At 35.2% G+C, this 25579-nt stretch overlaps 1 protein-coding gene across 1 annotated transcript in view; it reads right to left on the bottom strand.

Annotated features, from left to right (window-relative positions):
* Positions 1-25184, bottom strand: part of LOC138694501 (uncharacterized) — a 93196-nt gene extending 68012 nt beyond the window's left edge. The window contains exon 1 of the mRNA XM_069818276.1: positions 25024-25184. Within this exon, the coding sequence (XP_069674377.1) occupies positions 25024-25113 (90 nt within the window). The 5' untranslated portion in view covers positions 25114-25184. The remainder of the gene's footprint in view (positions 1-25023) is intronic.
* Between the last annotated feature and the right edge of the window lie 395 nt (positions 25185-25579).

The raw sequence follows: 25579 nt of genomic DNA, 5'->3' as shown, positions 1-25579 counted from the left end.
TATTGATCACATCTTTACACGTTTCACGGAAATCCCCACCTTGATATTTCTAGGAAAATTAAGAGTTGAAAACGCCCGCAGTGTACGAAACACATAAGACGCATTAACTATGTGGAAGCCACAATCGTGGCTAGGAATCTCGCCTAGTACAGATAGCCAAAGTTACTACTCCCTGGCCTTTCGTTATTGCAAGTGTCCCCCTATGGTGACTGAGTGGCCTAGACTTTCGACCTGTCATGCAGGTAGTCCGGGTTCGAGTCTCGGTCAGGTCTGATATTTTTTAATAGTGACATTTGTGGAGGACAAGATCGCATTTGCGGTTTTTCTCGGGGTTTTCTCGTTTCCCCACTTCAAGTATTAACATCACTCTGTCCAGTCCATAGCGTTCTTCGACCCCTGGCAGGCGACGCGTGAAGGGGGATGGTCTGGGGATGAGTGGAGCTTCCTGCTCGAAACTTGGTTACTCGGCGAACCTTAGTGTAGTCAGTCGGTGTGGATTGGGAATGCGTCTAGCTGGGGTCAGAATAAAATTCCTCTCAGATGTACGTAGCGTTAGGGTTCGTTGTCCCCTTCTAGATAACATAATATTTGACAAATTGGAAGCCTCAGAGTAGGGATATATAGCTTTGTTATTAGTAGAGACCGGATTTTAAAGGGAAAATTTTGTCATCAAAAAAAAGGACAAAAAAAGGGAAAGTTGTAGCCAAAAACGGACTTGAAAAAGGACTATATTACTCCCCAGAACACACTTCAGAATATTCATGGATGTACAATTTTACATTTATCTCTTCACAACATAAGGAAAGTGTTGTATTTGATATAGTCAAAAAAGGACTTCAAAAAGGACTATATTACTCCCTCAAAAGGGTGGTATTTTAATTGAAAACACACTTCAGCACATTCATAGATACACGTAGCACACAAGCTTAAATTTATCGCTTCACAACGTAAGGAAAGTGTTGTATTTGATCACATTCAACATTTCAATATGTTTCAATATGATTATGCCCCTTTGAATGCAGAATGTCTTTGTAAACAGAAAATGGCCGCTCAACATCAACTGAAACTATAGGTGAAAATTTTCTTTTCATCCTGATCTCTCAATCAGCACACTTTATTACTTTTCAATGTCGGAATCAGAAGAAGAACGATATTTATTTTCACTTGCTCAGGAAGTTATAGGCCTATCTGAAAAATATAGGAAAATTATCTAAATATTTGCGATATTCTGTCAAAAAAGTACCAAAATAAGAGATGTTTTTAAAAAAGGAAAAAAAAAAAAAAGGGATTGTCAATCGACCACTAGCTAGACCTTTTGCCGAAATAAGAGACTTCTTAAATGGCATAGTTGAAACTATTCTGACTGTCTGCCTGTTAGGTGCAAGGAATGCTGGCTTCGGAACAAAAGCGTGCAAAAGTGTGGGATTTAGATAATTTTCTTGTTCGATTTGTGACAGCAGGAGATATCGGTGCACCACTTTGATCCAGAGTTTAAAATTCATATCATGGATTGGTGGCATATAGTTTTGAGTATATGACTCAGCAGGAAAAATTAAGACTACAGTATTCTGGAACTTTAATGTTGACTCTCTGAATAGAGATCGCACGATTACTGGGCAACACTACACAGCATCAAACACTCGCCTACGCGATTGCATTATGCATTAAAGGAAAAAGAAGAGGAAATATGTCTCGTGAAGTTCTTTTCCATCAAGACAAAGCTCCTGCCTATGAAAAATTCATTGCTATGAATGCCATTCACAAAATGCTGGATTTGAACTTAATGGCTGTCACTATCACCTCACTGACCTTAATTCTAGAAACTTTTATTTGTTTTTAATATTAAAAGAACGTTTTAGAGGAAAAAGTTTCAGAAGATGTCTGTGGAAGATTTCTTCGTATACTAAAGTACACAATTAAAAAATGGTGAGATACTACAGGAAAACAGATAGAAGAAATGTCTTTCAGTCCAAGGAGATATTGAAAAGTAAAGTTACTTTTTATGTAAGGAACAATACGAGTAAATATTGCACACTCTCCGTACATACCGGTTGAATTTGTTTGCATGTTCATTGTGAAACGTAGCAAGAAGTATATAACGATGCTAATAAAACACTCAGGATATCTGGCGCCTTAAAACAACAAATATCTGAGGCCATAAATAAGGATAACAGGCAAAATTAGGAGAGACCATGTGATAAATTTATATATCAGGTACAAATATAAAATAAAACTCGTAAATAATTGGATAAATAGCATAATGGATGAAGGAATGATCATACAGCAAAAATGTATGGCAGTGGAAATGTAAAAATTACTCGAGACAAATCAGCAAAATGAGGCACAGTATTAACCATCCTAGAAAACAACGAAGTAACTACGGATTAAAAAGTCTAATGACATAATTTTATTGTTAAGACTTGGTTGGAAATGTATTAGGTTTAAAACAGAAATGTCGGTATCAGTCAAGAATTGAATGTCGAATCAATTACACCTACAATTGAAACAAATAAACAAACTGAAGTAATCATATGAGTCTACAACGTCTGCCGGATGCCAGAATAACAAAGGCGTGCCTTTCAATATAGTCCTACAGGAAAGAGGAAACATGGCGTGAACAATAAAATTTTGAGACGGAACGAGCCGAAATGTCTAATTCATGATGATGATGATGATGATGATGATGATGATGATGATAACTAAAACAACTCAGTGTCACTACCAGACATAAAACACGAAAAAACAAAGTACCGACATGTAGATTCACAGATCATTCAGAGTTCTTAATTGATATTGGGTAGAAGCTCGTAGTGCCAAGTATTATTTAAATTAAAATCTTTCTACTACACGGTCAGTGTTACACGACAGCTAGCGCTGATGTCGCCATTGTCGTATATAAAACAAGGTAAACGATTACGGAGCACCGGGCATTGAGGGGATCGAGGAGGTAGGATGACGCGCTCTGCTAGTTCGTGGAATCAACACCGGTCAATATACAACGGGCGGGTAGTACGTAAAAACATACATTCGTCTATGGAAATATTCCGTACCGGTATTTACAAACTTTCAACAATTTTTCTTCAAACTAGGCACTATTGGGAATAGTTTAAATATATTAATGTTATGTAATTACATAAATTGGTCACATCAGTAAAACGAAGAAAGCAAAAGAAAAAATGAGCTGAAAATATTTCTTGCGATTTTGTTCACTAAGTCCTTGATTAAATAATAATAAATTTATAATAATAATAATAATAATAATAATAATATTATTATTATTATTATATCCTGCGGTCAAAAACTAGTTATCGATATTGAGCAAGTGAAAACATTTTAATTACGATAAGCTGACTGGATGTATGTCTCACAGAAATCACTAAGGGTTAACAGGAAAGTTAAAAAATTTTAATACATGTATGGCACAATCAAGAGGCATTTAAAAATTTATAATTGTGAAATTCTTGCAAAATTATATAAGATAATGTTATGGCATTGAAAATCGGATACAATCTGTAGCTTACGCAGATGAAGAGATTTTAAAGCTGAGAGAGGAGATATTCTCATCTAGATTAACTTGCTTTCAGGCTATATTTTAAGGAAACGTAAGAGGAATTACTAAATTCGTAACGAAGTGAACATTTCTAATTACAGCGAAGAATTAAATAAGTATAAAGAAAGTCACCAACGCTTAATACAAATACCAGATAATCATAAAAACTACGTACTTTATAAGTTTTATAACTATACAGATATAAAGGGGAAGAGAAACGTAGGACGACAGAAAAACGTTGGAAAAACGGACTAACTGAAATGGTTTAACCCTTGACGTTGATGATTTGTACCGGGACATCATTTTATTTTTACTAACATTTCTAATATTAACCTGGCTATACTTTTGGATTAACTGTTGAGAACCGAAAACACCGTTTTCTACCCCTTCTAAAACTGGAATTCGACAATATTGGCCTAAAATACAAACAAATCACTTTACTATGCATAGGAGGGAAGAAAAGTAGCTCATCCATTTACGTAAACTAGGAAATATCGCGATTTTGAGTTTGATAATTTTCATTAGGGTTTTGTTTAATCAAAATACAGTAGGCCTACAGTATTAACGATAAGTGTTTTTACTCACGAACTTAGCTATCCATGCCGACGTATTCATTACGGAGTGTACATAGTATATTGTCTACAGCACATTAGCGTACAATATAGAGAATGAAGTTAAATTGAAAAATAATAATAATATGGATATTTAAACACATTTTTGAAAATGTGATCGTTCATTTCGATACAGGCTTCAGTTCTTTTGTGCATATTATCGCACTATAGACTATTGTACCTAATTTCAATTACCAGTTTCATCCTTCGTACTAGCAACTCATGTTGGAATAATTCTGTACCTACTCTATAAAAGAGTACCTTACGTACTGTAAATTCAATCTCCACTTCTGCTCGATCCAAAAAGATAAAATTACTCAGACATGCTATCTATTGTCCGTCCATGTGGTTATGTCACAGAGTCGTAGAAAGGGGGAAATCACGTGACAGTTAGTTACTTAACGAGGCCATTTTATTAAAGTTATTTTAAATAGTTGTATAATATTACGTAGACGTCCAATTCTTAACAGAAATTGTTTTCAGAAAATTGCTTTAGGTAAACAGGTCACAAAAATATTACATGGATTATTATGGAGCAAGAACATATCAAAGGTAGTACAAAAATTATGTTTCAAGGTATAGTAGAAAATATAATGTTGTATAGGTGGAAATGTGGCCAATTACACATAAAAACAAGAGATAGAATAAGAACTGTGGAATTGGATTTTATGAGAAGAAGTTTACAACTTACAAGAAAAGACAGAGTAAAAACACAACATATCTGGAACAAAATGGAAATTAATTGTTCAGTAACAAAAAAGTTGGGAAACAAACAACTCCATTGGTACGGACATGTAGAGCGTATGTCAGAAACACGATGGCCCAAACAAATTTTACAGTACTCTCCGAGAGTTAAGAGAAGAAGAGGAAGATCAGCTATGAAATGGAAATCTCACATAGCTAATGCTATGGAAGAACGTGGACTACAAGTGGGAGACTGGAATAACCGGCAACTCTGGAAACAAAAGACTAACTCCTGAAACGGGAATGTCAAAGAAGAAGAAGAAAAAGAAGAAAAGAGCTAAGACAGTCCAGCCACTAACCTTTACAGAAGGGCGAACAGAAGCGGGTGGGGGAAACCGGGATGCGACGTAGGCAAACGGACGTCATCTGTGCGAAAATATTGAAAGCTCTTTTGTCACTGGAAAACGCGAACATATTTATGGAACGTACTGTACTCACTCAGTAGGCCTACTGTTTACTGTGATCGTGCGACTCTGACTGCATATACGGTTTTGGTTCTGTGTGATAGACGGATGGAAGTTTACTAGTAGAAGGGGTGGGAGTGAAGTACATTAAAAACTCAGGTACAATAAAAATTGAAGTAAAAATTAAATGATGTCCCTGTATTATTATTAATGCTACTATAGAGAAATATGATCTGAAATTTGGTTTATTTATTATTAGGTCTAGCATCATAAAACGCTTTATAGTCATACACATTTTTCATCGACAGCTCGACAATCAGCGGTTTCGTTGAGCTTGTGTTGACTTTCTTAGTCTCGGGCTCATCGCAGCACTACGAAATCTCAAGCATCTGTTGTATGTCCTCTTCCTCTTTTATTATTCCTTGACCTACACTAAACGTTCGGAAACGGCGAAACTCTCATCACAGAACAGCAGCACAGCGAAGGTTATCCACCTAATATAACACAGGACATCACATTAACAATGAAAAAATATCTACGCCTTGGACGAAATTCGAATCTGTAGTATGTTCCAAAAGATACACACCATAACAAAAATAATTACGCATGAAATGTTTGATATGCTTGTATTATATATATTCTGAATTACAGTGTGTGTTCGATATAGACTAAGTGAACTGAAAATCAAGAACGGAGTGATAAAAGTGTCAATTTTGAATGAATTAGAGGAGTGTAATAGGAAGTTAAGTAAAACGATAGAGATAATGAAAATAGGTGAGGAGTATGGTGGAGGAGGCTAGCTAGGATAGTGAAGTATAATATGTAGAAAATTAGTGTGATCTGAAAATGGAATATACACAAAAAATATACATAATAACGAACATATTGGACAATGGTGTAGTATGTTTTAGTAACAAGTATTATTAGAAACAGTGTGTGTTCGATATAAGTGAACTGAAAATCAAGAACAGAGTTGTAAAAGTGTCAATTTTGAATGATCTAATTTAAGTTGTTAGGTTTTAAAGATGGGAATACTGATCAATTTAAATGGGGTCCAAAGTTAAATTATAAGAGCGTCTACAAAGGTAGTTATATCTGTAATGAATGTAATTGTGGCACCGGATACAAAATTGTGAGGTTCACATTACATGGATGTAAATGTTGACATCAAACATACATCATATCATATCACATCATATCATATATCATATCATATCATATATCATATCATATCATATATCATATGAAGAGTTCGCGGGAAAAACGATGAATGTCACATTTCTGTTAAGGATTAGATAATGATCTAATTGAGTCTGTAACTGCTGTTTCTATAGAAAATAAATGCAAGGATTACTGTATTCGTGGTGATAATTCTCCTTTTTACCATTTTTCATAAGAACAACATTAAATTTCGCAGTGATCCATTGAATTAGATAATAACATCAATCTTACGAAAACTGTGACATTCATAGTTTTTCCCGCGAACTCTTCATATCATATCATATATCATATCATATCATGTCTGATTGGTAGAAAGGGCCTGTGAAATGGCCCCCCTTCACCCCTGACCTAACATTGCTAGATTTTTATATGTGGGGTCATTTACATAAAGACCCGCAGAAGTTCACTTAGTTCCTCATTTGAAGCCATAATCACACAGGGATGCAAAGTGGGGAACTATTGACATTGGAATGTGTATAGAATGACTGCAGGCTTGTTACCCGTCTGAACCTCTGCGTGTAGCGTACGGTAGTCACGCAGATTCTTATATGTGAACTGCTGTTTAACCTATGGAATACTCTGTAGGATGTGGCGATATAATGCTGCGCACCCTAGCCGTTGTTGCCGTTGTGACCGCCTTTTCAAGTGTCTTCCATCGAAACTACGACAAATCTAAGATGTGAAAATATACACCCAGTAAAACTGAGTGGATCCATTGATATACGAGCGTTCAACTCTGCTTGCATGGCCAATGTAGACTGTGTCGTTACTGATCAGCAACTTCCCGCGTATTTTTACTCATAGGCCTATAAATTTTATTAATACGAGTAATAGCATGCACACAATTATATTTTTATTTCATAATGATGAGTATTAACCTGTCTTATAGGAACTTGTTCAAAGTGGTGACCTTAAAATTTCATGCATTCCCTATCGAACATTGTCAGAGACTGTCAAATATGAAATGAATTTAAGGATAAACTAAGGAATAATTTATCAATTAATTTCCTTACTATAATAGTTGTTTTAATTTTTCAATTTTGTTGATACTCATGCATAGGCCTATAATACAGTTTACATATTGAATTATCTCATGATCCTATTATTAATATTATTACTACCACTTCTATCAATGTTTAGCTTGTTTCACTAAATTAGTTATGACTTTTATTATTTAATTTTTATTACTCACTGTCGTATTACTCTATTTTAGGGTGTTTTTAAGGATGTGAGGAACAATTCCATCATTTATTTATTTATTTATTTATATATTTATGTATTTATTTATTTACTTATTTATATATATATTTATTTATTTATTTGCTTATTTACTTATTTATTTTCTTACTTAGTTACTTTCTAATTTATTTATTTATTTATTTATTTATTATTTTTTATTTATGTCTGTCTGTCTATTTAATCTGGCAGAGCTAAGGCCAGCAGACCTTCTCTTCCGCCCAGCCAGACTAATTGAATACGATAGCCTTACATTGCGATAATAATACGAGGGTCACTCAAAAAGTAATGCACATTTATTTAAAAATTACATTTTTATTCTATAGCTTCACAGACTGTAGGTAACAACAATAGCAATAATAACTGGAACACACAACAATAATAAGACAGTAGACAATTTGAAAACTTGTTTAAATAGACAATACTGGTATAATATTGTCAGATCAACAGCAATGAGCTCGCATACCTAAAATAACTGGATACCGGCACAATATTAAGAAAAATTTGTCAAATTTTAAAGTATAAAAATATGAAATAAATATTTTAATGCTAAAATATTTTCGTTCCTAAAATATTTTGAGCAGGTTTACACCATTATTTAAAAAAAGGCTTTAGAGATTAACAGTGTTGTCTAAATTTAATACAATTATACTACCAAATAAAATACAGGTATCTGATTTAAGCTGTTTATTTTTGTTTAGGCAGTCCAAATATCATTCCCAATATGTGGGAGGTATTCAGTGATTTTGCAGGCGGAATCACAGGTATGTATTAGCGTCCATGCGATTGTCTTCTTTATGTTAAACATGTACAATCAATTATTTATTATCTTTCGGCTTTCTAGTGTTTCCTATTGTCGCGTTTACCATTGGATAGTGCTTTATTAAGTCATTTGTTCTTCTTATAGTCCCCATATTATTTCTTAATATTCTCCAATCTCTTAGATTAATTTGTTTCATTTCAAACGTTGGATTCAGACTACGACAGACCATATGGTCTACGACATACGAGATCGACGACAACCCGCATGGAGTTGGACCATATTGACGTATTCTGCTTGCTGGAACATGTTATTTTCAGTTTTTCCCTCGCTATCTTCCACTTTGCTGTCACGAGTTGCAGATATTTGAAACGTGAATGATTACCAAAGGCAGGATTCCAGTTTTTGTAGGTACTTTTCTTTTTGAAGTAGTTTTAACTAGAACATTCTAGAATCACCTGGAATCGGAGTTCAAAATTAAAGCGTATGAAAATAAGAATTGGGGATCGAACCCTCACAGGCAGTCAAAATATCCATTACTCTAACTGAGAGCCATTAACTACCTTGAGAGACCCGCGTATCAAAAATAAATGTTTCTTTCCTCAAACGCATCGTATTATGAATCAAATATTAATCAGCCCACCCGTCTATGGTTATTTATTACTTTAGCTGTTTCCAATTATTGTTATAACTTAAATACAAGCGCTGCGAGTTAGAGAATTTCAACGACGAAAAGTGTCCACTCTAGTCGTGTTGTGCGTGATGCCTAAAACAATTCATGAACTGCTTGAGTCAGACACCTTGTACAATACATCTGCATGATAAAACAATTTTTCTGCATCATCAAAGCCTTACCTGAATGCAAGAATTAGGTAACTCAATTGTTGCACTGAAGAGAATAAATATATTTACAGTGGCTGATTAAACACTGGTTACAATACAATACAACACAATAACTTTGCTTTATATTCTGGCAAAAGATTACACTTCGTGTCGGTTAATATTGATCTGTACGATGGAAATCCTTTAAGTTGCAAAAATAAAAGAAATTAAGTAGACAGCAAAATTATTTCTTGAAATTTTTAAAACATTAATTTACATTCATATAAAAATTGGACATGGCAACACAGAAAAGACTTCGCACTGGACGTACTTGTACGTGAAAATCTCGAAAAAAAAATTTCTTGTTTTTTCTGTCATAAAATTCTCCAATCCTTTCTGTACAGAAATATATATATATAGTTTATATAACTTTAAAGCCATATTCGCCTCGTATTTAGGATTTTAAAAAATGGTGTCATCTGGTCACGCCCCCTTTTCATGTCAAACTCAAAGATAATATTTTCTCGGGTCCTAGGTACATGTTTTGAAAGAGGTAAACGTGTATTTTCGTGTTGCCTAACCTGTGAGAGTGCTGGCTGCATAGATTATACAGCAGATAGCTATTTCCTTTATAGTTTTTGCGGAAAAAATTGTCTGAATAACTTGTAAACAGTTTGTTGTGAATTTGCAGTGTGAATTTAAAGTTATTTTTCAGAGTTTATTTTCTGCATTGAGCATGGGTAGGTCTCCCAGATTCGGTGTAGGTCATCGTAAATTCTATGGAAACCGGTTTACAAGGGGAGTGAAAGATAATGAGCCTGCAACTTCAAATAATTCAACTAAAAATGCGCTTATGACGATTAGACCATGTGCATCCAAGAAGAAACTGAAATATTTAGGTGATAAATCCTTAGATTATCTGAATGACAATGTAAATAGTGATAGTGTTTATGTAAGTGGTTGTGTAGTGTTTGAGTTGCCAGCTTTGACTAAACTTATAAAAAATTGCAAAGTGCAATGAGTGTGGAGAAAATGGAAATCTTGAGTTGGTTGAGGACATAAATGGAAGGAAGGGAATTGCATCAAAATTAATCGTCAAATGCAATTCTTGTAGGATGAATGAATCAGGTTATTCATCAGGGCTAATCAAGAAGAGAATCTACAACACAAATGTGAGGTTAGCGTATGCTATGAGATGTATCGGAAAGGGTCACAAAGCTGCACAAACCTTCTGTGCTGTCATGGACTTGCCACCACCCCCACGGTTTGACAGGTACAATAAAACCTTACTTGAAAGCTTGTTAGAAGTTTGCAATAAGAGCATGAAAAACGCTGTTCAAGAATCTGTGGAAATTAATGGTGGTGACTATAATAATATAAGTGTTGCATTGGATGCTTCTTGGCAAAAAAGAGGACACACCTCACTCAATGGTGTGGTCACTGTCACATCTGTAGACACTGGCAAGGTAATTGCCATGGAGTGTCTATCAAAATACTGTCCTGGTTGTAACTTGGGAAATAATACTCATGAAGTGCATGAAAAACTTCAATGGTTTCAGTGGTGGAATGGAATCAGAGGGGGCATTGAAAATATTTCAGAGGTCAGAGAAGTATGGTGTGAAATATACACAGTATCTCGGGGATGGGGATTCCAAAGCCTACAAAACTGTGTGCGAAGCCAAACCCTATGGTGAGATCAAAATAGAAAAAATTGAATGTGTAGGCCACGTCCAGAAGAGATTAGGCACACGTTTGAGAAAATTGAAAAAAGATCTCAAAGGAAAAAAGCTTCCAGATGGCAAATTTATTGGTGGACGTGGCCGGCTTACCGACGATGAAATAGATAGGCTGCACTTGGTGCAAATACAACAAGGCACAGAGTGAAGGTACTGAGTACAAACATCAACATTCTCTATCAAATTATATTTGTTTAAATAGCTCTAGGACAGACAGTATAATACATTAGGTGAATTTTTCTGAGCTCAAAATACTCCCATTGATATCCTCAAAATAACCTGTAAAAATTCATTTTGATATAGTTAAATCTTTGGATGTGGGAAGAATGAGAACTTTGGTAAATTTGCTATATTACATATCGCCACTCACGTACAAGTACCCTTAAAAGAAGATGGAATAAGAATCGCATGTTTTGTTTTGGTTTCTCGAATTCATTCACGCAACAAGTTCAATGACTCAAAGGGGAATTTGGAGATTTTAATTGCTCTTGGGAATACCGGAATGTTGGTGAAATGGGTGGCTCGGGTTTTTCAAATGTTTTGTAGAAGACGTCTCTATTGTCTCCTTTATAATGTATGGAAAGGCCGATTCCCAGAAATATTAACAGAGGGAAAAGTTGTGGGAATATGAAAAAAATGCGAAGATTTTTATGAGATATGAAAATTTATTAAAATATTATGGACTATGAAAAGATTTTGGCGTTAATTGCATTCCACACAACGTAAATCATGAAAATCTTTGTTCCCTTACCGCTACCAGGAATGATTAAGATTTAGAATATGATATTTCATACTTAGCCTGTCACTAATAATAACCTTGTAGATTTTTGCATGAAGACAGATATTTAAGAGCTTGAAGTGAGTGCTGCAGTGCACGCACCTGGGACGGAAAATTCCTTCCGTGCACTGCAGTGACGTCGTCCACAAGGAGATAAAAACAATGTTCTCGAATAGGCCTACCTTACATGTAGTCACTCTTCCGTTGACAGCTACCGACTGAACTGAGCTCTCCTAATGCTGATAACATAGGGGACATGGACTTGACCAAGACATCAGCTCCTATAGACCGTAACAGTCCACCAAGAAATAACCCTAGTATACATGAATTGTATTCATTGTCGGTGTGATATTGTGTAGGCCCGATATCATGCTCACCAAAAGCATGTGAGTTGCACCGTGTGTACTCTGGTATAGTTAAATAGTACACTACATGGTAACTGACGGTGAGATGGATGACATCCGGATTCTTATGAGGAAACCTCGAGATTATTGTAGTTTATTTTCAATTGCAAGAGAAAAGGTCAAATTACATATCTTGTAATGCAAACAGATTCCAGAATATTAAAGATGCATACATACATACATACATACATACATACATACATACATACATACATACATACATACATACATACATACATATTCATTCATTCATTCATTCATTCATTCATTCATTCATTCATTCATTTCGCTTTCATATAAATCTACATTTCACAATTCTATTTCATGTATGTTTCAATTAAAATTAATACCAGACGGCTTTTTAGATCTTAGAACTCTCAAAAAGGGGAGAAAACAGTATTTAAAAAGGAAAAGAGACATATTATTTTAAAGTGGAACATGAAAGTTTATCCGAACTAAATTAATACTGTGGAAATATATTTTTAAAATGATTATTTTAATTTTCGGAACTACACATTCCATAAAGAGCAGCAGAGTTGTGTTCACATACAATAGGACAACTGTTTTTCTAAAAATGTTATTATAATACTGCAAGATAGTTTAAATTAGGAAGGTTTAACTCTTATGTCGGAAGTTGTGTCCTTAATTCCTTAGTTTGCCGCATTGGGTCGGAATGTGGTATCTGTGTTCTGACGGAAATTATGGTAATAAATTGGCTGTAAGTGGTGCCAATCTGATATTTTTAACGTCATATATTATGAATACCCATTATTTGTAAGTACGTACAAGTTTAAAAAAGCGGAAAACAGAAAAAATGTAAATAAAAATAAAACTTGGGGAAATATGGGAGAGAAGTTTTGAGGGCGCTGGACAATTTTCCGGGATTCATAAAGATTCAGATATTATTATTATTATTATTATTATTATTATTATTATTATTATTATTATTATTATTATTATTATTATTTTATTATTATTATTATTTTATTATTATTATTATTTTATTATTATTATTTTTATTATTATTATTATTTTTATTATTATTATTTTATTATTATTATTATTATTTTGTTATTATTATTATTATTATTATTTTATTATTATTTTATTAGTATTATTTTTTATTATTATTATTTATTATTATTATTATTATTATTATTATTATTATTATTATTATTGAGCCTTAAAATCGTCTTTCTGAAGAGCCGATTTACAATTTCAGATGGAGACAGAGTAGATGTATTAGCCACTTCGTTCATTTGATGAGTGATTAGTTGGCTAAGCGGTTACATTTGAATATTAAAGACACAGTGAGTCCGTTGATGTGAACAGATCGAGCAGCGGGGGGAATGTGTTGTCAATGGTTTTCAGTTTAACGTTCAATCAATATAGTAATATTCATATGTAAAACCAAAAGCCACATGTGATATGCATATTGTGGTTAAAAATTTCATTTAAATTGATGAACCATTACGCTTCTTTAGGGAGTAATTGAAAAATACTAGTAATGTTATTGTTTGCGTAATGAATACACGTAATACCGATCGGGCTATATAACATGAGACGTAGTTCCGAATTTTGCCACCATTGGCTTGGCTTTAACATCGCTTCAATAGCCTCTTGAAAGAGTACATGGAGTTTGATATCGTTCTATATTATTTGTTTACGGTTTAGAAGTTGTCCACGGTGTTAATTTTATTAGCCTAATTCTTTCTTTAGATTTATATCGAACACAGTTTTATACTTTGATTATGTTTGATATGAAGGTAAATAATCGTGTTTGTCATTTAATGAAGTTACACAACATTTCTTTTATTTTACTTGCTTAAAAAGCCTACCAGTTATAGAGTAGAATTTATGAATTACGAACTTCAGAAACCTAAATATACCTATACTGTACTATTGTAATTGTATTGGTGTTTTAAATTTATGCAGTGTGAATAATAGCAATGAAATTCATGATACAGACATTTGAAACAGACGCTGTTAATACAATACTAACTTGCAGCTTCGAAAATATGTAGGCCTACCTTTATGTTCAACTCAGTCGCGGCAGGTGATTTTAAAATCGGGTAGTCTGTACAGATCTTGTATTATAATTATCTCTGCTTCTGTGCAACGTCACAGTTTTCGGTGAGGGGGAAAAAGACATAGTAAAAGATTGTAATGCTTTTTAATACTCTGACGCCCACAACCAAGGTAAGCCGCTTGAAATTTAACGGTCACTCATCGGCTGAGATATAACGCAATGTCTGTAAAAGCGTCGATCTGGTTGGCGAGTTGGTATAGCGCTGGCCTTCTATGCCCATGGTTGCGGGTTCGATCCCGGGCCAGGTCGATGACATTTAAGTATGCTTAAATGCGACAGGCTCATGTCAGTAGATTTACTGGTATGTAAAAGAACTCCTGCGGGACAAAATTCCGGCACATCCGGCGACGCTGATATAACCTCTGCAGTTGTGAAAGTCGTTAAATAAAACATGACATGACATCTGTAAAAGCTGCACATATCGTCTGTAAATTGTTTGGGGCCTCAGGAATTGTATATTAATTTATCCGTCTATTTGCCTATTTATTTTCGTAAGTAGGCAGTCAGAACAGTAAAGTTACTTTTGTCCATCACAGGGGGGAGGAAGAACAGTCAGAGTTTATCATGCGCCAGAGTCTTGCTACATAGCATATTAACCACATCTTATGATGCTTTATGCTGGAGCTCTCTGAAGGAAATTTTATAAATTTAACTTTAAGGGTTATCTTTTCTGTTAACAAAAAATACTCCTTAATCTTGCCACGTTATTTCTGCTAAAAGGTCAATTAATGGCCCACCGTAGAGTGCATCAGAGACACAAAGGCAGACAGAGCTTCAGCACTGGGAGTCAAGCCGCTCTTTGTTTTCTCTCTGTGTATTTTAATGTAAGCTACTAGACGTAAAATATTGTAGGTGTTGGTAATACGTAGGGGTCTGAGCCTTCGTGACAAGAAGCAACAGACTCTAATCCAAACCATATCTCCAAGCTCTATTGGAGTGTAATGGAATGGAATTTCGGGAGGGGGCACTACGACCCAGCACTGCGATCTTTCACGATCTATTGCGCTAACACTCGAGCTGTCCACACCTGTGGAGTAACGGTCAGCGCGTCTGGCCGCGAAACCAGGTGGCCCGGGTTCGATTCCAGGTTGGGACAAGTTGCCTGGTTGAGGTTTTTTCCGGGGTTTTCCCTCAACCCAATTTGAGCAAATGCTGGGTAACTTTCGGTGCTGAACCCCGGACTCATTTCACCGGCATTATCACCTTCATCTCATTCAGACGCTAAATAACTAAAGATGTTGATAAAGCGTCGTAAAATAACCTACTAAAAAAACACTCGAGCTAGGCGCATTCCCAAACCCACACCGGTTGACTATACTACGGTCCGCTGCGTACCCAGGTGTCGACCAGGTAACCCTATTCGTCCCTAGGCCAGCCCCCTCCATGCGTTGCAAGCCGACGTTCGAGGAATCTATGAAATGATGACTAAATGGAGAAACGTTGACGGAGTGATGTAGAACCCTAATATGGGGTAACAGGAGAACCCCGAGAAAAACCCCAACAACTTCTACGTTGTTCGTTACAAGTGTCAATATGGACTTTTTAATGAAAAATTCCAGAGGTGACAGGGACTCGAACCCGGGCCGTTTGTATGACAGGCTGAAGATCTGACCACTCAGCCACCACAGGGTTCCCAGCTCTGTTAGATATGTAATATTACAGATTCGTAGTTGAAGCCTGCGATCTACTACATATCTGAAAAACATCTATCAATATCAACAATTAATTGCAAATATGTTTACTGTCATTACTCGTTATCGAATTAACAAAGAAACATAGGAAACGTTTCCTATTCACTTAAATGTCATATTTCATTATGGAAAAAATATAGTTTCAAATTTTTGTAGGGGCGGTTCCGCCTTAACTACGAGCAGCCACGACTGATTAAAATTATATGTCCTGGGGGTCTGTCCACACGGTAAACTTCTACGAAATACGCGGCATCATACAGTAAGATCTATAATAGCAACTGGCTTAAGGAACAAAGGTTATTCAGTATATGAGGGAGTACACGGCATATCCAGTGAGGGCAGTAATCGAAGAATCGACATAATTGCATTTAAACCTCCCTCTCTTGAAGGTTACATCATAGACCCTACTGTGAGATTCGAATCGCATGAACATCAGCCAGAAGAAGTACACGAGGAAAAAAGGAATATATATGAACCTTCCATCAATTTTTATAAGGAAAAATACCATCTGGAATCCATTCGTTATTACGGGACTAATGATAGGAGCCCGTGGGACCATACCCCGGTTCCTAGTCGACTTCTGTAAATCTTTTGGCCTGCATAGAGATATTTTAAGAGATCTAACAATTGGACAGTCCACTGCAAGAATGATGGATGTCATTTGGAACACATTTTGCAGGAGAAGCAATTTAAAGTTTGAAATGCTTAGCGCTCAAAGCTTAACTGAGATTTTCCGATCATTACTCTGACAATGACTATCAGTGTTAATGCCATATAACTCTCTATGTACATTATATATCGCTAGCTTGGTTTGACAAGGTTCTAACTGCAAAAACCATTATTCTGAGAAAATTGAGTTTAAAGTTTCATTATACTATAACTTTTTTATTCATGAATATTTTTCGAAATAATTTTTTATACCTTCTTAGATATCAATGGAAAGTAGTTTTAATGAATTCTCTTTTAAAAATTTCTTTTTAAATCGTAGAATCTGAGGTAGCGAAAATGCAGTTAGAACGTTGTCACTTTAAACTTGACGCTTCAGGAAAGTTACAAAGGTGTAAGTGCACGTAGAACCTTGTCAAACTAACTTTTTAATCACTATTCAAAAAAATGTGTTAGTTACAACTCCAGATTATAAGGACAAAAAAATTAAAACACCTTAAATCTATGTTGAAAAAGGAACATTATGGTATAAACTATAAAATAATATTGGATTGTGACACTATTTCAAACAAAAATGTATTTAGTCTGTACTAAGTGGGTTGCTGAGTAGTAACTTGTCTTGCAGTGCCATGAAAGGGATCGCTGCTTTGATGTCCTTTTTCCAAATCTGATAGTTCAATCTTCTTATTTTGGTTTTTTGGTTTGATATTCAAAATACGTATTGATGCTGTGGAACAGGCTTCAACACTCCTCTGTGTTCATTGAAATTGATATTAGCAACTTCTTTTGTTCATCTGTCTCATGGGTTAATTTGTATTTGATTTCATGATAAGGCCTATGTTTTTGTGAACTTCACAGTAGCTAGTTTGGGAGAATAGAACAGTCTTGTAGGGCCTAATTTAATATCTTTACAGTTGCTGAAAAATCCTTGATATGTTCCTGTTAGTCAAGAAGTAACACATTTATAACAGTAACAGAAAATAGTAATACAAATAATTTATTGAGCACACTGTGCATACAAAATTTTAAATAACACCATTATAACATTATGTGATATGCTAAAAAGGGCTGATAATTAAGGTTACTCTAAAAGAAAACTAATTTTATTCCGGATTGTGGTATGCGACAACAATGTCTAATGGATAACTATGACACTTATACAAATTTTATTCTTACGAATATTGTTAACTGGTTCGATTTTTTAGATACACTGTAGTTACAGAAATAATTCAATTTATTACTTAGCAGTATTTTCATCACTACTGGTTGGCCTCGGTAGAAGTAGGTAGGACGAAATCATCTGAATCACTGTTCAAGAAAATATCTTGCTGGGATTTATTTTCACTCATGACTGTATTATAAGATTCAATCTTACAGAACATAAATAGAGTCACTTCAGGAAAAATTATTTATACGAGTATCCAACAATGAGTAGATAACCAAGAACGTTTCAGTAACAGGAATGCGCTTTTAAACCGCCAACACAGCAGAACAAAAGCATGAGCTATTATTTTGTAGTTACAACCTTGTCAAATTAAAAAAATAAGCAATTTCATTGCAGATAGAACTATGGCACAGTACTAATTTCTTTGTTTTTCGACAGATAACAATAAAAATCAGTTTCTTATAAAGATCTGATTGAATGAAAGGTTATGAGTACACAATCTCAATTTCACTGATTTTGTCAGTTAGAACCTTGTCAAACCAAGCTCGCGATATGTCTTATGCTTGCAGTGGACTCTTCAATTGCAACACTCAAAGGATCAATAGCTATTTTCAGGCATCATACATATGGACCATGACTTTAATTCACATCTTTTTGACGTTACTTCGTTTATTATCATGTGTTTCAATCTAATTCAAATTGTTATTTTTCACTCTAACAACAATGTATCACTAAGCCTCAAGGCATTTACTCTATTTATTGTATTATGGTACTCTTTGTCAATGGCAACCTGTAGTGGTTACAGGAAGAAATAAATAAATTATATATTGGTTTCAAATTGTAATAGCCTTCTCTTTAAAAAAGTGTTTTCTCTGACATCTAAGAATTCTTATGATGTTATTTCGTACTTCCCTTCAAGTGACGGAATAAGCCTGCTGATAAATATTGTCATAACGTAAGTGCAAATATTGCGATAGATAATAAATAAAATTATTGAGAACTGAATATTTCTATGATTTTTTTCCTCACTTCTACTATGTGTCTATCATTCTTCAGTATATTGAGCTAATATGTTTTCTCAAAGGACAGAACATTCAAACGCCTACAAGATTAGACTTCTCGTGAAAGGAAGTATATCCTATGCCTTCTAAAGAGTTTTGTAAAATCAGTCAACCTCAGCTCGCTGATGTACACAAAAACATTTGCTTTGTTTACATCTGTTATTTTAATTCCTATTATGTTATTTTTTAAAGAAGTGTAACTATTTTAATCATTCTTTCCATTGCTAAAAGCTGGCTCTGTGGCTCAGCGCTACTGCACTGATCTTCCATTAAGGCGGCCCGAGTTCGATTTCCGGCCTGGTCATGAAGGAATTTCTGGTGGACAAGATAGTCGTTGCAGAAGGACTCTTCTCGGTATACTCCCGTTATCCTCTTCCATTGCACTAACACACTCTATCTCCCCTCATTTCATCTATCATCTACAATAGTTAACAACAGGCTGGGGTGAAGTCTTGGGGCTAGTACTGATCCCGATGCTAACACATAATTTAAGGATTTCGGGCTCAGGGGCCTAGAATTTACCAGGTATTCATCCGAAGATGGTACCTGGCTGTCAGGATGGCATACCTGTCAGTATCGGATTCACGAATCATAATTTGGCCACCTGTCGAACTAGAACCATCAACGCATATAGGTGCACAATGAGTCAAAATAAACGTGCTTAGATCACTCCCTGGGTCCAGCCCTTGAATAGCCAGCCAGGCAGCACCAAAGACTCTGCCTGATGTTAGACAGTAACTACAGTATAATGTTGTTATCTTTGAATGTTATTTATTCAATGCAAGAAAACTGTAAACATAGTTTGGTTTAATAATATGCAATTATTTACATCTTTACTTAATCTTAATGATAAAACAGCACAATCGTCATTTTGAGAGATGTTTACCGTCTCCTATCCATTACTCTACTACCACCCTCTTGAAGGTCAGGCACTCACTCAAAAAACATTGTCTTTTTTAGTGTCTTTACGTAACTGCTTGGATAGTCCCGTACCCTAACAACAAGTCATGAATCGTTGATATGTTCAGCTGTTTCGCAGAATAGTTACGATACTATTTAAATTAAAAACATCATATTTTTTCATATATAAAAACACTACAAGATACGTCAAAAGTGGGTAAAGAATTTTTGTTCCTTTTATAGTTGCCGTTACTCTTGCTATTTACTCTTATTTTTCTAATGTTCTGTATAAATCCCATAAAATGATCACCACACCAGTGTTCTCTGTAGTAGTCACAATTGAAGGGTTCAGAACCATAGTGGGCCAAGCGTCATTTACTAAAATCGTAGAAAATAAGGGTTAAAATGAAGTTATTACCATAATTCAATGGAAACTTATAGCAAGTAATATAAAGTATACACATTAAAACTAAATGATATGTAAATCTTCATTAAACTATGGTATTCACTTAACTTTAACCCTTGCTTTCTCCGTTTTTAATAAATGGCGCTTGGCCCATTATGGCTCTGAACCCTTCAATTGTACCTAAAATTACACTGCAGCATGAAAACTATCTTACAAATGTCCATACTTAGTTCCATAATGTCTGACAGGAGTGTAAACATTGCCGGCAGAGGAGGAGGGAAGTCTAATTGCTATTGAGCCAATGACAGAGGTTTAATTTCAAGCTTATCTTGAAGTTGGGCAGTGGTAGAACACGTCAGACCGCCCAACTTCAAAATAAGCGTGAAATGAGACCTCTGTCAATGGTTCAGTAGCAATTATACTTCTCTCCTTCTCTGTCGGCAATATTTACGTCGCCTGTCAGACATTATGGAACTAAGTATAGTTGCTGGATTCATCCTCATGTGACGAAATCGGTAACCTCACATTAACAATGAATTGCAAATTTTCAACGTAAGTTGCTAAATAGACAAATGAATGTTGTGAAAGAAGAAAGTAAACTTCTTATTGTTGTTATTATTGTTGTTGAACATTTTGACGTCAAAGATTATCTTCCTGAGCAACACTACAAGGTTACAAATTTACGTTTTAACTACTAGTGTGTGTTGTTTGAAATGACGTCATTTTCTCTTATTTATTAATCCAACTAGTGTTTTTTATTACAATCATCAATAATTAATTATTATTGAAGCATATCCTCAAGGATATTATTTCGACAAATGGAACAGATACTGCAAATACTTCATGAAATAAAATATCTCTTTACCATTTACGCTCGCTATCGTGTTGTTAGTAACAAATGACTGAGAATAAGTGAAGAAGAATTCACACACAATAAAGCAGAATAATACGAAATTCTCTTGTAGAAAAATGACTGCAATCACTGCAACTCTTTTCTGCTTCCTAGTCTTCTGAATTTCATTTCTCAGTGCTCACTATTGCGTAACCTTAAATATCTTCTGTGTTCTTTTACTTGCTTGTTAGTAGTACAAGAAATAGCAACATCTATGAGTACAATGTACTCATATAATTTTCTTCGACTTTTGCACAATATAATGTCTTAGTTGTTGTGATCTGCTGCCATGTTTGTCATTACTTGTTTATTCAAGAACCGGAAAAAGATATTCATAATATGGTGGAAATTCAGAGATTACATTTAATATTTCCCCAAGCTGATGACATTTTGGTCAAGTATGTTCCTGTGAAGAGTCGAGGCAAGTCTGATGAGAAATTACACGCTGAATGGTTCCGTTTGCTTTGTAACATTCTCAACACTAAACAAAAAATATTTTTAATATTAAGCCTACACTATTATTATTATTATTATTTTATTATTATTATTATTATTATTATTATTATTATTATTATTATTTTATTATTATATCCGGTGAAATTTCTATCTCGCTACGTACCACATCAAGAAAGGAAAAAAGTACTCAAATAATTTAACATAACCTCAAAATTGTAACATATCACCCTGCAGACACGATGTGATCACTGCGGAAGCTACAAAACCACTCAGCCCGACCCATTCATTTCTTATATACCTACTAGACCAACGAGCACAGAATACAATAGAGTAGACACTAGCATCTTAATACCATTGGACGGAGTGAAGCCGGTTTGATGGACCTGACGCCATCTTGTTGCTACCAAAACATTGCAAAATAGCTATTACGTTATAGAAGATCTTATGATAGTAAGAATTCCATATGTCCCTAATTTCTTGTAGGACTCACACTTTCTTGTTTGTTTCGTAATACAGAATCGCTATGCACGTATTTTTAGCAAAAATTACGAAACTGTCATCGATAAATCACATATATACAGGTTATTTAAATTGGCAGCTCTTCAAATTGCAGTATGGTATTTAATAGATAATCTGGAAGGTTAAACAAACAATAATGATAAAAAAGGAAAATAACAGTTTGACCTTATTTTGCTACTAGTCCAATAAAAATGCTACCCTATAATAATTACTTTTATAGGTTGATCCATTTGCTTCGATTTAATAATGAAACTTGCTTCTTAATGCAAATTATCATTCTCTTCCTTTTGCCAGTATTTCGTATAGATGTCCCGATTTTGTTTAAAGAAAAAATGGAATGCTCTTAACCATATAATATTTGATAGGCTCTTCGTTTATAGTATATAATTAGATTATAACGGCGAACAAAAGTGAAGTTTTATTACCAAGTGGGTCAAGTCAGTTCACGACCGAATTAATGAAGCTACTAAGTCTGTAAAGCATAAGTCTGATTTCGTGATTATAAAAATTAATTACAATAATATTAATACACTATTTCTTTTTCTTCATCAAACGAATACGTGCATTCGGTTTAAGAGAAACCTCGGTACACCAGTTTTCTATAACACTCGACACAAACTTCCAACATGGGTTGTTAGGTTAGCTTCGCTCGTAAATGCTAAGTCTGCAAAGCATGTCTGATTTCGTGATTATAAAAATTAATTACAATAATATCAATACACTAATCCTTTCTCTTAATCAAACAAATACGTGAACAATACGAATCTAACCGACTAACTTAGGCTAAATCATTCATTACCGTATCTAGCCTACCGGTAATAAGTACATTTCACACATGCATATTTACCCGTGAAAAGTTATTCCAGGAATTTTTTTTGGAAACCTGTTTGTGCAGCCATACGCAGAACATGTAGGCATATTGAAATTAGTTAATTTATTAATTAAAACAACGATGCAACATCACAATCAACTGCCCATGTGCTAACCGGGAGCGCAATGTTTTGGTAGCATCATAATGGCGACTGTCCACAAAAGCGGCTTCACCTCCAAGCTGTTTATATCTACTCTATGCATTCTGTGCTCGTTGTACTAGACCGATGATTTTCTCCGACATTTTCACACACAAATGATCACGTAACTCAGTGTTACCACCACGATGTTGCACTATGTGGGAAAGCATTCTTTCCTTCGGTCCTGGGTACATCTTTTCTTCGATATGGTCTAGAGTACATCTATCTACCTATCAAACAAAACACGTACAGTGGGTGGACATCGAATTAGGAATTTGTTATTATAATCTTATTTTCAAGAATATTATACACATCTAGTGCAAATGAATATAACAAGTTGTTAACTCTCTCAATATTTCTTAGGACTTTCTGCTTGAGCTGACAGATGGCATTAATTGCCAATAATGTGACGTTAAACATGTGTCCAGGTTTGTGCCCAGTGACAGTCTGATATAGGCCTATTGGATTTTATTTGAAGACATGTCAGTTAATAACCCGTAACACTCGCAATCATACACATTTCCAGACTATTTAGACACCCGGGAAGTTTTCATCAAGGAGAATTCCCCAAGAGCCGAGCCTGGGAATCGAACCCAAGACATCGAGATCTTGAAGCCAACATGCTGATCACCAGAACACAGTCAGAAAATGAATACGAAACATCCCTTTTGACATGATTATGATGGTAAATTAGTTATTTGCCACCAGAGGGCTATGAGGTTTGGTACAACATTTTTTTTAATTCTGAATTCGTTGTCCACCCACTGTAAAAGGCACACCAAAAGCCTGAATAAGCCAACCTAATCTGTCACTGATCCTAGACCTTACGAAAACTCGCTTTGTAAGGCATATCTACCAAAAAAACATATATGCAAGGCATAGCAAAAGCTTGAACAAACCAAATCTAACGTGCCAGTGATTCTCGACTTTAGGAAAACTCGTTTATTTTTCCAGATATTGGCAGTACAGCGACACGCATTCGTGTAATCATCTGCCAGATATAGTCACAACTACATTTTTTGTTGACCGAGATATCAAACGCACAATTTGACGTGAAATATTTATTGAGTGGAATTGTCGAAATGTAGTGTATGAAACGTAATATTATAGGTAGCCTATACTTAATGTGTGCCGCCTGTATATTCGTAGTTATATCATCTCTCTTTCATTTCATCATGAAATAACGCAACACAAATCAGACGTCATTCTCGTATGTAATCTGTAACGAGATCCAAGTTTCAAATCCTGCACAACAATAATAAATTGGTAAACTTCGGCACGTTCCGACTACACTGTTTCAAGGACTTTCAACTAACATTAGCCTAGGTCCTACGAATACACCAGAAACAGAACTCCATAATAATGCTATCACCATGGCGCAAGACTAGTGCTTAAATCAAAACACAACAAATACGAAACAATGGAAACACACTTAGCTGCTAATGGAAGGAAATACATACATTATCACTTTGCTATCAGTAAGCAAGTCGGGACCGGTTGATTTGCAGTCAAGAATGTTACCACTTGATCACACAGTGTATTATTATTATTATTATTATTATTATTATTATTATTATTATTATTATTATTATTATAACAGCCATCACCATTACTATTATGTAATCATTATCATCATTACTTTTCTTGTTACAGTCGGACCATAAGCCGACTGTGCTTTGCATCGAAACAGAGGTTAAAATCTCGAGGAGTGCAAGATAATATTTTCCATGTGTTTGTTGTTACGGTTATTCAAACTGAGCGTTGTACAGCGGTTATGAGCTTCTGACTGGTTCCACCCACTGAGGAGCACACGCAACGCACATGTATTGCAATATCCATCCAGCTAGGTGTATTACACCAGACAAGATAGTTGTTCATTTAACGATCATTCTGAAGTATTACCTGGCTGACGCACTGCACGATGACTCTGTCGAGCGGGTTCTTGGAGCCGTGCGAAGCGGCAACCCGGTCCCTGCACCACGCGGCCCCCATGGTGAGCAGACTGGCGCGCGGCGCGCAGAACCTGCGAGTGAGAGAAGTACAGAACAGACCACGAGACTTGCAACAAGTGAAGGGGAAGGGAGCGGGCGGGAGCGACGGAGAGAACGGAGGAAGGAAGAGAAAACTAATAAAGATGGCGAAGGGAGGAGAAGAAAGAATATGAACGAAGGGAACGAAATGAAAATTAAAGAGTGGGGAAAAGTAAGTGGAAGAATGAAAAGACGACAGGAGCAAAAGAAAGAATAAGTGGACAAGCAACGAGCGAAGGAAAGAAAGAGAAAAAGGTTGACAAAAATTAAAAGAGAAGAAAAGGTAGAGAGAGATAATGAAATGGAAAAAATACCGAAGTAAGAAGATAAGAAATAGACTGAGATAGTAGAAGTGATGAAGATAGAACGAAGGAAAGAAAGAAGAAAAAGAGGGAAATAAAAATGAAATAATTAAGCTAGACAAAAGA

Source organism: Periplaneta americana, chromosome 2 (genome assembly GCF_040183065.1).
Source record: "Periplaneta americana isolate PAMFEO1 chromosome 2, P.americana_PAMFEO1_priV1, whole genome shotgun sequence".
Taxonomy (NCBI): Eukaryota; Metazoa; Arthropoda; class Insecta; order Blattodea; family Blattidae; genus Periplaneta; species Periplaneta americana.
Note: the sequence above shows the minus strand (reverse complement) of the source record. Positions and strands in the feature narration are given on the sequence as shown.